The 16,771-nt window shown below is 40.4% G+C and overlaps 1 protein-coding gene across 2 annotated transcripts in view; it reads left to right on the plus strand.

Annotated features, from left to right (window-relative positions):
* The first annotated feature begins 1,288 nt into the window (after nucleotides 1-1,288).
* helz (helicase with zinc finger) overlaps nucleotides 1,289-16,771 on the plus strand; it is a 53,975-nt gene continuing 38,492 nt past the window's right edge. For both annotated transcript variants that reach the window (XM_041933159.1, XM_041933160.1), the window contains exons 1-12: nucleotides 1,289-1,322; nucleotides 6,624-6,869; nucleotides 7,461-7,497; nucleotides 7,989-8,113; nucleotides 9,528-9,584; nucleotides 9,915-9,963; nucleotides 10,223-10,298; nucleotides 14,262-14,460; nucleotides 14,659-14,766; nucleotides 14,963-15,104; nucleotides 15,587-15,742; nucleotides 15,941-16,211. In XM_041933159.1, the coding sequence (XP_041789093.1) occupies nucleotides 6,642-6,869; nucleotides 7,461-7,497; nucleotides 7,989-8,113; nucleotides 9,528-9,584; nucleotides 9,915-9,963; nucleotides 10,223-10,298; nucleotides 14,262-14,460; nucleotides 14,659-14,766; nucleotides 14,963-15,104; nucleotides 15,587-15,742; nucleotides 15,941-16,211 (1,448 nt within the window). In that variant the 5' untranslated portion in view covers nucleotides 1,289-1,322; nucleotides 6,624-6,641. The remainder of the gene's footprint in view (nucleotides 1,323-6,623; nucleotides 6,870-7,460; nucleotides 7,498-7,988; nucleotides 8,114-9,527; nucleotides 9,585-9,914; nucleotides 9,964-10,222; nucleotides 10,299-14,261; nucleotides 14,461-14,658; nucleotides 14,767-14,962; nucleotides 15,105-15,586; nucleotides 15,743-15,940; nucleotides 16,212-16,771) is intronic.

Below are 16,771 nucleotides of genomic sequence, written 5' to 3' on the forward strand. Positions count from 1 at the left end.
TGCCGTGCACTTGATCATTCCATGGACAAGGAGGCGATGGGTCAGCAGGGATCAGGCAGGACATTACATCCCTAGTTTGACCTATCTTTGCCTGAGTTAGCCCGTTGTGCCATGACAAAACTTGTCTGTTGCAAATCTGAAAATCTGAAACCTAATTTTTTTCAGATCTCAACATAATCTCAGAACTGATTTAATTATTTTTTTACTGGTATGATGGCACATTTTGGGATTTTTTTGGGACTCACACAGCCTATATACAGTTTAATGGTGCATACACATACCATACACACTATCATAATATTCATGCTTATTGAGTTCTAATAGTTTAATTGAGAGCGGGCTCTGCTGTCTTAGCATTATTTTCAGGCTCACTACTCACTACTGTCTTTTTACTCTGAAACATTCTTGCAGGGTCTATGCTCACATTCTCAATTAGCTTATAGGCTATGCAGTTGAGATTTTTTTTTCTTTTGTTGTCTCCTATGAAATTGCATATAGTATTTAAGACCTTGGCACTTGAGTGCTTCTCCAGGAGTGCTCAGAGACAAACTCAAACGCTGATGACATGAGTTTAATAAGCTTGATAATTATCAAGCTCAGACAGGGATGCTTTATATATATATATATATATATATATATATATATATATATATATATATATATATATATATATATATATATATATATATACACACACACACACACACACACATATATACGAGTATATATGTATATGTATATATATATATACGTGTATATATACGTATATATGTGTATATATGTATATAAATGTGTGTGTGTGTGTGCGTGTGTGTGTGTATTAATTTATACAAAGAATAAATTTATCCATTTATCTATTTTTATTTCTCATGCAGACATTAACCAAAGTAGCTGTGCAGCAAAAGTGTGTTTACAACAAAATGTCATATTTGTGTTTTTTATGCCTTTTATACAAATTAACTATTTAATAGCTAAATAAAAACTTAATGTGCTAATCTAATCTAATCTGCTCTTTTTATGGTGAAGAATATGGTCAATACCACAATGAAATATTTATCCACTGTTTTTCATAAATTAAAGAGCAATTTTATTGGTATGTATAGAAAATAGTGATCCTTAAATTATAGGACTAAAATGAAAAAATCAACAGCATTTTAAGAGAAACGTTTTAGAGAAGGAAGGTCCCTGCCATCAGAGTCCACGCACACGCGCGCACACACACGCAAACACACCAGTCCTCTCAACCTTCAGATCAGTACATCCCACTATGCTTTGCGATGGTCTGACAAGTGGATCCAAGATGGCGTAGAAAGTAAAGCTAGGTAAGTGTTGACTTCCCATTTTCAGCCCTTTCAATAGTCATTTTAATCGCAAAGCCACTGACGTGAATCCCCTCCATAAATCATTAGGATAATGACGAAGGCTTTGAGTTCGTGCACGGATAACAACACAATGTCATATCAATTATATGCGCCTAAACACCGTGGCAAAATTACAGGCCCGAACCCGTTTTGTTTCGGCGAACCCAGCTAGCTAGCTTGCTAACATTAACAAACCAGCCAGCTATTCTTATTTTGAGCCTTCCAGTTTGGTGCCAAGAAAGGCCGTGCTGTGGCTTGCAAGCTAACAGTTAGCTACGCGTACTCTGGTTAGTGGCACCAATGTTTACCCCGTGCAAACCCGAACGGTAAGTTAAGCAACGCAGTGGGGACATTTTTCAGGGCTTTGTAACGCTGCCGTCATCGCTCTGACTTGCAGCAGTCATGACAAGTTTATCAGACAAACAACAGCTATAACTACGTGCTGAAAGACGAAACAAGTCATTCCCGACGTTTGTGTTCATTAGTCAATGCTCTCTTGATATCTAATAATTGGGCTCAGAGAAATTCGCAAGTTTTATAGTCGTTTTTTCCGCACGTTACTGCTAACGATTCTGTCAAGGCAAATAACGTTATTTCAGGATGAAAGCTGTCGATGTTATTCTACAGCTAGTCCCCAGCTATAAAATTAGCTTTCTCCTCCACTGGGCTGCAGGCGAAGCTGTAGCCTGTGTGGTACTATCCCACGACTGGACACTAAAACCAGGGCAGCTGTCCACCCACTGTATCCCGCCAAACTAGTTGCTGTTGCCCCTATGGAGTGGCTGGCTTATAAGCACTGGCATTAGGTAACAGCTATTCCCACTGTTACAAATAGAAGTGTAGTGGAGTAAGCACTGCCTTAACATCAGCCCTATGTGTGCTTTCATTTTTGACCCTAAGTCCCATTTCTCAGAACAGACCTGGTCTTCTAGCCTAAAGCAACTTTCAACCCTCATTTCGCATGCCAAACATACTGTACAGCATTTGCTAATTACATTATATTTTGCTCCTTAATGTTTAGTTGGAGTATGTCTTAGTTGACCCCATGACAACAATGTCTTAAGTGAAGTTTCAGCTATGGGTTTGACATCCATCACATACAGTCTAAACACACCTCGTGCAATGCACCTGAACCAGTCTTGTGGGGGTAGGGGCTGGCCCAGTCTTTCTACTTTGAAATGCTGTAGAGAAGCTATGTGTGTCCTCATGGCGTGATGGGCGCTGCCACGTTATTTGTCACAATTGGCCCATTGCCAGTTGTGACAATAATCAGCCCAGTCATGAAATATAGAATTGTTCCTCATCGGAATGATTATATTTCTAGAACTCAGCAGCAGTACGCTTCTTTCTATGGGAGAAAAAAAATGAGGTTTTGGTGAACAGCAGAGCTTTATATTTCATCAGAAACTGTACATGAAAGTGTTAACTGCACCATGCTGTTTATTCATGCTCAGTTTGTACAAACACACTAGTGACTGTCTGAGGAGATGGAGAGAGGTGTGCTGTATTCAGCAACATTGCATTTGAGGGAATAAAAATATTGCATGTGGTGCAGATATTGCAGTTTATTTTTGTTGTGCTCAGTGGCTATTCTGGTTAGAACCAATGCAGTTAAAACCCATGATGAATGTCATACATCAACATTAACTTCAAATTTAGTCTGTGCCATGTGTGCACCCAATGTGTACTCTTACATTGGCTTGAGAATTCATCTATATGTTCTGGTCCTAAGAGACAAGAACAAGCTGACTCAGGCACTGCCAGTTGGGCTAGAGCAGCTGTTACAAGCATAGTTGCCTGTTGCTGGGTATTCAAGAAACGGTTTCTGCAGGGTTAATATGCTCTTTATTGCAAAATTTTGCCAAAGTGGCAGATGTACTTAGTTTGTTGCTTCTTCTCGCATAGTCAGTGATAATACATACATTGCCCAGTGGATGTACTTTCATGAAGAGCCACATTTCTACTAGAATGTGACATTATCTGTTGTTTTTATACTGTTAATTCGCCTTTAACATACAATGGTTGTCTAATATCTCATTCTCAAGCACTAGCTGTCACAAATAAACTCAAAATTACTGGGCCATGGGCCACAATGTTCACTGTCCACTTTGAGCCAGTCATAATCAAAAACAAAATTTCCAAGCTGTGGTGAGGGTTAGGATGGAAATTCAGCATCAACTAATTGTTGTGGAATTTTAATTAGCAATCAAATGCTTGTTTTGCCAGCCATCTTACAAAAAATAACTATAATGGGCCTTGTGGAGCAGCCTGTTTTTTTTATCCTGACAGTCGGAGATAGGCTGCATTGCGAATAATGAAACCGATAAGATGAAAATGGGACCAAAAGTTACGAGGCTGTTTACCAAGGTTAACCTGGTGTTCCCCAGCAGGTCATGGTGTACCATCCCTATCCTGATCTGTTTGGAGTGAAGGAGGGCATGCTGCTTCTTGTAATCTCAGACTGAGGTTTAGATTGTCATGCTGTAGCCCTGTTCCTTTTTTGTTGCGGGCCTAGACATCAGTGAAATGTTGCTGAGGCCACAGAAAGTCGTAAGTGGACGTTATACAATATAATGCTATAGTAGTTATCCTGTATTGAATATACTGTAGGTTAACATATTTTCAAGATTGATATTTAGAAAAATGGAAAGCATCCCTTTTGAGACCTGTTTTCTGGCTAACAAATGTTACCTGGCAAGGCTTCATGATCCTTCTTCCAACCAGGGTTTAACATGGGTCAGGCACTGCTTGGCTTTAATATGAAAGGATGAAAGCGGGTTTCTGCCCTAACTAATGAGCTATAGATCATAAAGTGCAGTGCTTACTAGACTGGACTCCTCTGCACACCTATTGAGGGCTGCTTCAGGATCTGACCACACCTTATTTAGCACTTTGGGGTATACTTTACTTTTTGTTGCAAGTGATTTAATTACTGTGGCACAGTTAATAATAATCTTAGAAACTTCAAAGTGATTTTGGTCCTTTCATATCTTAGAAATAATTGTGGTTATTTGATGCTAATTCATAGACATATTGCACGTATTGGCTTTCCTTATTGTTGATTTTCAGTGGAAATTGGTTGCTGTTGGCTGTGTGTTGATGAAAAGCTGAGACAATCGCATGGTTTTCTAGGAATTAAATTTAGTCCCGTCCACCCAAATATGCAGTAAAGTAGCTGGATGTTGTATCCTCCCACTACCACCTACAACCACACACAGCCTCCTCATCCACACAGAACACAAGACTATTCCTTCTTGCACTTGAATGCGAGTGTGTGTTTAGATGTAAATTTATTAGTGGCACACAGTCCTTTGAAAAAGCAAAACACTCGTGCACAGCTGTAATTAAAAGAAGCTGACAGCAGGTGCACTCCAGAGGATGCTGCTGGTCCTACATGGCCTGATGTTGGCTCTGCAAACATAGATTGTCAAAACATGTAGTGATTGACTACCTGCTAAGCAGAGAGTGATGTGTGTCTGTTAGCCTTTGCCATTCCTCTCCTTGCTTTATTTTGACAGTAGTTGGCTGTATATGTCACTGAGTTTACCCACATAGATACTTGTAGATTGCGTACATTGTGTTGGATGCATCAAATTCCAGTCCAGTCTCATCAGCGCATGTGCCGATGATATATTATCTGAAGTATAGAGGCAGCATCAAGCCCTAAGCGGATTGTCTGAGTTGTTGTCCACAGTAGAGATCCAGTATATTGGCATGTGTTTCCCATTGACGCATAGTTGGTGTTGACCGTTTGTTTCTGTGACTATGTGTCACAACACACCCATTTCCTTCCACATCCTGTCCAGCACATCAAACTGTCTAGTGTCAATAAAGCCCTTATATTCTGCATTCTTTATTTCAGTTCTTTCTGACCATGACCTTAGCCTAAGCAGTCAGATGATGCCAGGCAGTTGACTTCACTGTTGTTAGCTTGGGAACTTGAGATGATGAAAAGAAAATGTCTCACGCAGTGCTTTAGGCTTCTCGTATGACCACTGATTTCCCAGCTAGGTGCAAATGTATTTTAATGTACTCTGTGTGAGCAGAGGCCCAGAATACAAGGTATGTAGGAGCCACTCTTAGGAGGCTCATCCTCTCTTCCTGTTGATTTATGACACAGAACAACCACATGAGGACACGACTCTTGATGAGCAGGCATCCACATTGCGCACTACCACCCACAAAACGCCAGTTCTTTAGGATAGATATTTGGATTAGATATTTCAGTTAAAATTAAATAAGACAGATAAAATGTGCTAATATTCACATTTAAGAAGTGGAATAAAAAGTGTTCATGTCCCCTAATGTTTTTCAAGTGCATACTTCATATAAAACACTGTTTTGGTTGTAGATACAAAACAGCATAATATTGGATAGTGTTAAGTATTTTATTTCGTATGTATTCAGATTGAAGTTTTGAGATTACATGTTAGGTACTTATGTCGATCTGTAAATTGGTATTATTTTCTGGAGTGGATGACTGGAGTTTTGCTGTCAGCTGTATGACTTTATGATATTTAAAACTAGATGAGGAAGTGTCAACAAATGATCCAAGAGAGCTAGAGTTGAGCCCTCTCTCTATTTCTCGGATGTCCCCCTCTCAACATTTTACTGTTTCACTCCACTGGGGAAACGTGATAATAAGTTTACAAGTTTATTTCCTGTAAATTCCACCTTGTAGCATTTATGGAAGGTTGGGTGTGCCAAGAGATGAGACTTAAGGTATTAAAGTTTTAACGTCAGTAATTATTACGGTCATTAACGCTGACAAAAATTACACAATGTCTTTCACAAGTTTCAGCAACATGCAAAAATTATGGCAAACACCTGGTCATAACATGTCCAGTTTGAGTTGTTAAATTTTTATGTCTTCCATCAGAAAAATCTTGGTGTCTACTATTCACACACTCCACTGTGCAGTTTTAGATGCTGTTGTGGTATTTTATTGTATTTTCAGCACAGCCAAATTAAGTAATGTCTAGGATGGATGGATGTACATTAAAATTTTCATTTTGTTACAACAATAATTGTTATGAAAGAGTATCAGGGATATATCATTAATTTAAAGGGATTGTTATCCGGTGCTATACTGCAAATTTGGAAGCACCAACCTTCTTCAACCAAATATTGGCTATAACTCACTTTCATTGGGGTGGCAGTGGTCAAAAAAAAAAGATTAGAATGTATTTTTTCTCCTGTTGCTCAGCCCTGTTTCAGAAGGAATTACATTATGTCTTTCCTCTTGTTTTGTTCTGCCTCCAGACGTTTTGTCCCTGAGTCATGGCGGACAGGAGAGCGGAGAAGTCATGTGAAGAAGCCAGCAGATCGTTAACCAGGCGGGAGTACGAGGCGGCAGTCAGCCACAGCACGGACGCCCTGGTGGTCCTTGCACCCCAAGCCCAATCTTCGTGTGCCCCTGTCCCGCCGAGCCCACCATCCCTTGTCGCCACCGCCGGACCCCTCCGCAGCCGTGTCCTGCTGTACCGAATTGCTGCCTTCCTGCAGCTGGTGAGGACAGTGACTGCTTAAGCTTTGCTGCTGCCCTAGCAAGGATGCCACATGTAGTCTAAAGATCACTCTTTCCTCTCCTCCTTGCTTTGTGGCCCCCCAACTCGTTCCATTTTTCGTTATACCACTACAGCACTGTTATACCAGGGGGACAGAGGAAAACATTTCTATGAGAATTATAAAAATTATCATCTTTAGAAAGAGCTCTAAACCATCACATCACCCAGTGGAAAATAATTTTGTCCTATGCTTAAATTAGTACATTACATTGAAGTGACGTGGACTGATTATTGTGCTTTAAATTCGCTGTTGTGGTTCTAATCACAGGGTAAATTACCACGTAGAGAATGTTAGAAATGAGAACAATAAACCCCACTTTATTCCACCATGGTACTGTTATGTTATCTTCCAAGAGCACTAAAATTACACCGGTTACTTAAGACCTAAGATTATGGAAACTACTTAAGTCCTGTAATGATAGTGTGAGGAACTCCGCTGTGAGGCAAAGATAGCCATTCTTGGAGCTTATGTGAAGCTCTGACCCTCAAACAAAAAGAATTCCCATCTACTTTTTCCCTCTTCTGCCAACAGAAAAACTATGATGAAGCAGATGAGGACTGCAAACATGGTGAGTAGCAATTCAAAATGGAACTATCTGCTGATACTGTATAATGTAGTCTGTTTTTTTTTTTTTTGTTTTAGTTTTTAGATCTAGTGGCAGAGAAAGTGTGCTGTCAGGGTCATGGAAGCATCAAGTTGTAACACGCCTTGGTGTAGCAGAAGAAATCTTAAATATGGGCTAATTTCTTTGCAGGACCCAAGCTGTTTAGTGTGTGTCTTTTGGGTTAATGTCATTGCTTCAAGTCACAGTTGAAAGAAAAGAAAGGTTTGGGTCAGTAGTTTGCCTCAGTTTTTGGTCAAAAGGCAAGTAATGTCTAGGGTCAAATGGGCTGTGAAACAATATACTGCTGTTCAGCTGTACTAAAATATGTAACATCTAATATTTTCATTGAAATGTTCAAATAATTTGAAACTACAGTGTTATAGAGAACAGCTTTGTAAACAACTTACATGTATTGAGTGAAACCTAAATGAATGATTCTTGGTATCCTGTCCTAGTCCTGGCAGAAGAGATTGCCAGGGGAGATGGTTCGCTACAGGCCAGCTTGCACTCCATGCTGTTGGATGGCAGCCTACAGGAGGTGGTCAGCATCCTCTCTAAAGCCTTGTATGGAGAGCCAATGGTAGGAATAATAAAAAATGTATACAATATATGTGTAAAGACTGCATACTATATGATTATTATATTATTATATACCCTATGTGGAAAATAGGAGAGTAATTTAGTAACCTAATGTTGCAAAGATGTTCTACAAAGCTGACTTCAAGACTGAAAAAGAGCCACATGAAATTAAATGTCCAAGATAAAGTGAAGTGTAATGCTCTACAGATAACCTTGTGTTACTTTTAGGATGTAATTGGCAGACCCGAGGTCAGTCTTTATGTGTTCGGCTTTTTCCACTTTTTCCTTAAACTTTGCGGTTTGCTAATACTTGTCACAAATGTTTTCTGTCTTCATACATCGACATGCAATTTGTGGCCAAGGTGCCTTCTCCAGCTTCACTCTTCACCCGTTTACAACCATGCCCTGGTCACTGCAACATACACACACACACACACACACATACATACATACATAGATGCACACACTGACTCAAACAGAGACACAAACATGTATTCAAAGGTTGAGCTTGGCCCCAAGGTCATGCAACATTTTATGCAAATGGAGACGATACAGTTTGCTGGGCAGGTCCCTGTTACTCTCTCTATCTCTGTCTCTTTTAGAGACACACAAACAGACAAACATTATTATCACACACCTTGAGCCTTGAGATCATCTTTGTGTTAACAAAACAAAAAATTGCAATAAATCATAATGTTGAATGACAATACTTGCAGAATCGCAGTACTTAAGTACACACACACACGCTTACCTAATTGTCAGCTGCATCTCTGTATATACGTTTTAGTATATTTCAGCTGTTATTGGTATATTTTATTGTTTTAGTGTATTTTTTATTGTCTTAGTATATTTTTATTTCTGCTATATTTTTTTTATTGCATTTACGCATATTTTTAGTGTATGTTAGTGTATTTTATTTTCTTATTTTTATTTTAATTTATTATCTTTCTTATTATCTACACAGGGGTTGCAATGCAAATTCTGTTGACATGCTCAATGATAATAAAGGCAATCTTGAATCTTAAGAACCACAATACATATCCAGTCCGCACCAGTGTTGTGATTGTATTGAACTGAGGGATAAGCATATTGGCCCAGCCCTGGTTACCGGCAGGAAATCCACCCACTTAAGTGACAAATTGAAAGAGCAACATATAAACCGTAAGCACGTCATCGAGATAATGCATGAGCTTAAAGGTTGCAAGTTTCTGTCACTTGTGTCCCTTTGACATTCGTTGCTGCGTAGCAGTTACACACATCTCTCACTGCCATGTGGAGCTGCAAATATTCAAACTTGTACAGTGTATGTGGAAGTGACATAATAAATTTGTGTGGATTTTAAAGTTATAAACATGTACTTACAGCACTAATTGCAGTATGTTGTAACGAAAATCTTTTTCCCCCTGCTTTCACAGAATGGTATTGTCGCAAAAGACCTAACCAGATTAAAAATGCTCTTCTCAGAAATCGAGGTAAGTGCCTGTGGTTGCAGAACTGCAGACTGTACTCTTGTGCTTCCTGTCCTCCTTTGTTCATGCCTTTTGGTGCTTGTTGGTTTTACAGATGATGGTTTAATGCTTGCAGGCGAGAGTCATAAAGATGACTAATGGCCTGATTCCAACACTAACTTAATTATTTTGTTCTCCTCTGCCTCACTGGTAGTTGTTGTGGATTTATTACTAATTCATCTGTAATAAGTCCATTGGTCTAACTGCTTTATGGCTTTGTTAGTAGTCGACATAATAGTAATAATCTCTCTGCCCCCATCTCCACCTACCCCACCCAATATTTGTCTCTGCCAGTCTATAAATAGGGAGATGGCACCAGAATACACAGATGACCAGGAGGAAGGTGAGCAAATCTGTAGTGTGATTCAATGCATCGCTTAACTTGAAAAAAAAAAAAAAAAAAAAAAAAAAAAAAAAAAGTGATAATGTGCTTGGTACCCAAGTCCAGTCCATATTATTTATGTATAGAAAGTCTTTGCTTAGCCAGTTGGCACCTTGAACACATTCAAAACAGGTTACGAGCTGGCTAAAGCCCATCTTTTAATGTTTTTGAAGGCTTTGGCTCACTGTCCTATTGACCACTTGGCTGTGTGTATTGACAGAGGTCCAGGATGGCTGGCAGTTCCGGCCTCCTCCCCGAGGAGTCACCAGCAGTGAGGAGTACACCCTCTGTAAAAGGTATTTGAACTGTTTGGTAATTAGCACACAGGTTTGAGTAATGAGGAGTTCATCTCTCAACCAGAATATTGCAGAGGAAAATTAACATGCCTTGTCCCTTGCTCTAGATGTGAGAGACAGGCATTTGATTGTAAAGTGACTAATATAGCTGTCAGGAAGTAATGATGATATGCAGTTTTACTAAAGGCTATAAAATTATGATCCATGGTAGATAACCGGTTTCTACATATCCCACTGGATTACCACCAGCACAGTGCTCCCTGGGTTACATGTATTAATCTGGTGCTATGTCAAGCTTGTCTTTGCCTTTTATTAAATATTGTATATTAGGGATGCACGATAACTGTTTTTTAAAGCCGATAACCGATAACTTTCAGCTCCTAAAGGCCGATACCGATAACCGATAACACACACATATACCTAACATCATGACATCAATACCACGAACAAAACCAAAAACAGTTTTGACTCTTTAAATGAAGAGATATTTATTTTTTCAATGAAAAACTATTGGTAATAACAGTCACAGACTAAAGGGGTAATCCCTTAATGTACCAAGCTCAATAACACATCGCCAGCTGATTTGAGGGGCCAAATATGGAGCATTTTCCGTACATTATTTTTAATTTGTTTGGAGAGGACCAAACACTTGGCTGGAGAAAGATGTCCCCAGCAAAAACGACGAGAAAAGTAAAAAACAACGCTGGACCAACAGGAGGAGCGATATTAAGACACAAAAGACTTGAGGACGCAGAGAGCCTCGCCTTCGCGTAAGTCCCGGTGGCTTCTTTGCGGCTGCCTTGCTAACGTTAGCGTCTTTAGCAGGCTTGGCGTCCTCATATGCTTTCCAAACTCCGTCAAAGCAGTGGTTATGTTTCAGGTGACTGATCAGGTATTAAAGCTTGTGCCATTTCTCGCTCCTAGTGGAACTCGCTTGGAACATTTGTTCCGAATAACCAGCAAACAATCTTCTTCGGAAACTTTGAAGAAGTCTGAACTCTGTTTTCATTAGCACGCTGTGCCGCATGCTGCATTCAAGGTGTAACGTACATTCCCTCGTTTCCCAGTCGTTCTTTTGGCCTATTTAAGTTCATGTTTCTATTTTTTGTGTGTAACATGTGGAAAAATACTGCGGATATTAATTCAAGTCAGCAACTAGCAAAATTATGACCGAGTTAACAAGTTGTTTTCTGGCATGTGGGGGTATTCTTGATTTTTCCCCAGTGAGAGAGTTTTTCTGATTATTGCCAACGTCACTTGAACGCAGCATTCACTGCAGGCCATTCGGGTCTCATAGTGGGAGCGAGGCACTGCCGTGCTGACAAAAACATATATGTTATCGGGGCTATTCGTGATGATATTGGACTTATCGGAATGACGTCATAATTTCTTGTTGCCTGATAATTATCGTGCATCCCTACAAACGATGATTTAAATATCTCAGAATGATATAATTGGAAATGACCATCACAGTGACGTCACACAGTGACATCACACTGTGACATCACACACTGACATCACAGTGTGACATCACACAGTGACATCACACAGTGACATCACACAGTGACATCACACTGTGACATCACAGTGTGACATCACACAGTGATATCACAGTGTGACATCACACAGTGACATCAGAGATAACACAGTGACATCACACACTGACATCACAGTGTGACATCACACAGTGACATCAGAGATAACACAGTGACATCACACCCTGACATCACACACTGACATCACATGTAACAGTCGCAAACTACAGCTAAACTAGCCGACCGCGCAGAGTTAGCCGTGTTGTGTCTGGTTGCTCGCAGCGCGCGTCGCTCGAAAATGACATCATCCACGTTAGAGGTAGTTTCCTCGAGACTACACATGGTGATGTCAGTGACATGACACGCTGTGACATGACACGCTGTGACATGACACGCTGTGACATCACATCACACGGTGACATCACACACTGACATCACACACTGACATCACACACTGACATCACACTGTGACAGCTGGCCAAAACAACAACAAACGGCTGCGCGTCCACGAGAAAACGGCAACTGGTGGTGTTCTTGTGGACAATGTTCATCGATGACAACAGAGGAGGAATGCCTCTGTTGCTCAGAGTGGGACTTGCGGCCAGGAGATACGCGTTTGTTGTTGTTTGGCCAGCTGTTCCTCTCTCTGCCTCCGCATCCTCCTTTCAACGAGCTCCTCGTCCGTGTACTCTTGCTCAAAACGGTAAGGACGTCCATCGCAAACAAAGTCATCGTCCACCACCTCAGAGTCAGAAAAATATTCATCCATTTTGTGAAAAATAACAGTCGCAAACTACAGCTAAACTAGCCGACCGCCGCAGAGTTAGCCGTGTTGTGTCTGGTTGCTCGCAGCGCGCGTTGCTCGAAAATGACATCATCCACGTTAGAGGTAGTTTCCTCGAGACGCTGTATATTGATAACATGCCACCACGGGCTCAGAGGGGAATAGCGCCAGCATATCACAACAAAATATTGGAATATGAACGAGTTTCGCCGCAGATTATGCGTTTATAGAGGCTACTCACGGATGCCCCGATTACTCGCATTATACGGATATACGCGCCGCTCCTCTGGGGCTAATTTCTTCAAAACGACTCCAAATGCCACCAAAGTTGTCTCAGTGTCGTCGTATTTAATGCTACAAATAAAGTCCAGGTTGTAAAAAACGAAAGTTATCCTTTAATGTACCAAGCTCAATAACAAATCGCCAGCTGATTTGAGAGGCAAAATATGGAGCATTTTCCGTACATTATTTTTAATTTGTTATGAGAGGACCAAACACTTGGCTGGAGAATGATGTCCCCAGCAAAAAAGACGAGAAAAGTAAAAAACAACGCTGGACCGACAGGAGGAGCGATATTAAGACACAAAAGACTTGAGGATGCAGAGATTGACCAGATTGAAGCTGACAGACACGAAAAAAACACAAAAAAGAAACACAGCATGGACGATCGGTCTGCTAAAAGACTGTTTAGTGGAGACAAAACTGGAGTCAGATTTTTTAATGTCTGATGCTGAAAGCAGAAATCAGCTGATGCAGGACTTTAATCCATCAGTCCTCACGGAGGACAGGTGTGTCAGACCAAGTTAACGAGTTGTTTTCTGGCATGAGGGGGTATTCTTGATTTTTCCCAGTGAGAAAGAGTTTTTCTGATTATGCTAACGTCACTTGAATGCATTATTCACTGCAGGCCATTTGGGTCTCATAGTGGGAGCGGGGCACTGCTGTGCTGACAAAAACATATATGTTATCGGGGCTGTTCGTCATGATATCGGACTTATCTGAATGACATCATAATTTCCTGTTATCGGCCCGATAATTATCGTACATCCCTATTGTATATCCACAAGTCAAATTTTTTCTGATTGCGTCAATTTCTTTTTCTGTGGATTTTTGGCCATATTAAGACACCATCTAGATTAAAAGTACACATATTTTTAGCATAGAAAATGACAAAATTAAAGACACTTAAAAAGCACACATTATTTTTTACTGATAACAATGCGTTGCTATCAAAAAGGCAAATAACTGATTATGTTCCCTTCTTTTGAATCAAATTTCTGGTATTGGTTGTTGACAAATACCTGTCACAAGTGTAATATTTGTGTAATTGTACAAGTTTGTACTTTTCATAAGTAAAATAGCTTATTTTGTCTGACAAAAAGTAAAAAAATTCAAGGGTCTAAAATTTGCTGTCATGGCCCCTTCAGAAGCTGAAAAAGTTCATACCCCCCACCCTTTGGCTCTATGCCCACCCCCCAGTTTGAGAACAGCAAATTCTCAATTGCAACTATGCCATCCTTAGTGATTGTATGACATAAAACAATTAGTTGAAATTGTCAATTGATTAGTTTTTTAATTTGAATGACTGATTCATTGACTACTTGTTTTAGCAATAGATGAGCACACAGTTTATCTTTGCTGCAGGTACTTGGAGCAGGGCCTGTGTCGGTACGGGGCCCAGTGCACGTCAGCCCACTCACAGGAGGAGCTGATGGAGTGGCAGAAGCGCTATGCGTCACGCCTCATCCGCCTCAAACAGCAGCAGGAGAGCAAACACTTTACCGAGAACTACATGGAGACTCTGATAGAAAAGTGGATGAACTCCCTCTCCCCAGAGAAAGTGGTGAGTGCTTGTGTGCTCAAAAGTAGTTCAGTGGATAGAAGCCAGCCAAAATCCCGTGCCAAGGCGAATTGTCACTTCCTAGTAGGGCCACCAAAACACAAATGTGTGTATGGTACTGTGTTGTTGTTTTATTAAAAGTCTCCAAGCTTTGATTATCATAACAGATTTTGTCTGAGCATGTGTGTTTTTGTCTTCTAGCTAAGTGACTACTTAGAAGGAGTTAATGTAGAAACCAGCTCCAGTCTCTCTCTTACTGTCACCACCAAAAAGTCCTCGCACTCCTGGACCTTCTCCTTGTTGTGCAAGGTAAGATGCAATGTTGAACACCAAGCATATGTACATATTTAAGTGTTTTCTTTGTCTCAGCAGATCATTTGTCAGTATGACGCTGAAAAATAAGGCAGTAATCTGCACTGCACACCTGCTGATGCTCATTGGTCCTAATCATCTTTTGATTGTGTCATTGTTCTGATTATGTTCTTATCGCCGTCTCCTTGACTAGCCGGCAAGAAAGCTGTACCGCATTGCCCTGCTGTATGATGCCCATCGACCACACTTCTTCATCACAGGTGTGTCAGCTGGGGAGCGGCTACAAGCCCTCCCCAAAGGCTGCCAAGAGTGGACTCCAGGAGAGGAGACAGCAGGTATGTCGTGTATTTTCTTGCACACACTTCTGGTTGAACAGTGCCTCGTTGTTTTTAAAGATATGTTTTTCCCTCCCTCTATTATTTACTGTTTTCACCTGTGTCTACAGTCACACATTATTACGATGGTATTGAATTATGTGACAGTGGTACTGTAAAGCTCAAATTAAACTCTTTGCATCTTCTGATCTGAATAAGCTTTGGGATTCTGTTTGAGCTCTTTCATTTTAGGCTGTAAAATGTCCTAAATGGTGTAAATCACCTGTGAGTCTGTACATTTTAACATCCCACGTTGGTGTTTGTCTTCCTTGTATTGGTCTACAGTTTTGAGTGGATTTTTTTTTCCATTTGCAGGCAAAGGGAAATTGCAACCTGTGTTGTTTCCTTTCATCTTAATACTAATGTTACATATCTTTTCTGTTTTTTTCTGCAATAGATTGCATTATAAAATTCATTTACACTAAACTTTGCTGTTCTGACAGTGGCAGCAGACAATGGCCTGGACCACTGCGTCTACAAGGTAGCAGTGGGCTTCAGCACAGAAATCTTCGGGACCTTCCGACAGACTGTTGTTTTTGACTTCGGCTCAGAACCTGTGCTGATGCAGCGGATCATGGTGGACGCTGCCTCCATTGAAGGTATGCTAAAAGCAAGAAGGTCATCTTGAGGTCTTTGATAAGAGACAAAGTGTTTTTGAACGTCAGTGTCAAGTCATAGATTTTTTTTTTGTAGTGTTTTAAATATTTTAAGAAGATGCTTTTTTTACATGTGGATCACAGTTGATGAAAAAAGCACTAATGAATGCTTCCCACTAACCGCTCGTCCTTTGTTCTCAGACCTAGAACACCTGATGGCAGCCAGGCAGCAGCTCTTGTTGACTGCAAAGCGGTGGGACTCTTCCTGTAAGACCATTGTCGAATTCACTCCTAATGAAACAATGGCCGAACTGGAGCGCGGCCTCCTTTCCCGCTATCAGATCCCTCTGTCGGCCGACCAGCTCTTCACCCAGTCAGTCCTGGACAAGACTCTGACCAAAGACAACTACCAGGCCCGACTGCATGACTTGCTCTATATAGAGGAGATTGCGCAATACAAGGAAGTTAGCAAGTGAGTATACATTATTAAGGCTTCATGGTTTCTTCTTACTTTTCCCATGTCTGTACATAAGTTCTGAGCTGAACAATAAAGCCTGAACAACACTGATTTCATAGATTATTGGAATAATTATGACAATACATTTTTATAACTAAAATGTATATATAAAAAAACGGCAGTTATGAGTTTAATGCAGAGTATAATTACTATAAATGTATGCACCACTAAAAATAAATTGATAGGCACATTTCCAGACTCAGTCCAGAGTCCTCAATCCCCTGCTTGGTGATGTTAAATGTTATACAGGCGATAAGGCCACAAAATCCTTATTCTCCACTGATGGAAACAAGTTCAGGACTTAATTGTTCCAACACTGACAAACTCTGTCAATATGTTTCTATTCTGTAAATGAATTACAGTCAATTTGATTCTGCTGTCCCTCAAGAAGATATCTAAATATACAGTCACATCTGATATGTGTATATCTGCATATGTCCTACATATGATGCTAATTTAAAACCATAGCTTTGCCGTCTTACCATTCTGAAGCGTTGAGAGCAAGAACTAATGTT

This window comes from Chelmon rostratus, chromosome 3, assembly GCF_017976325.1.
Source record: "Chelmon rostratus isolate fCheRos1 chromosome 3, fCheRos1.pri, whole genome shotgun sequence".
In the NCBI taxonomy this organism is placed as follows: domain Eukaryota; kingdom Metazoa; phylum Chordata; class Actinopteri; order Chaetodontiformes; family Chaetodontidae; genus Chelmon; species Chelmon rostratus.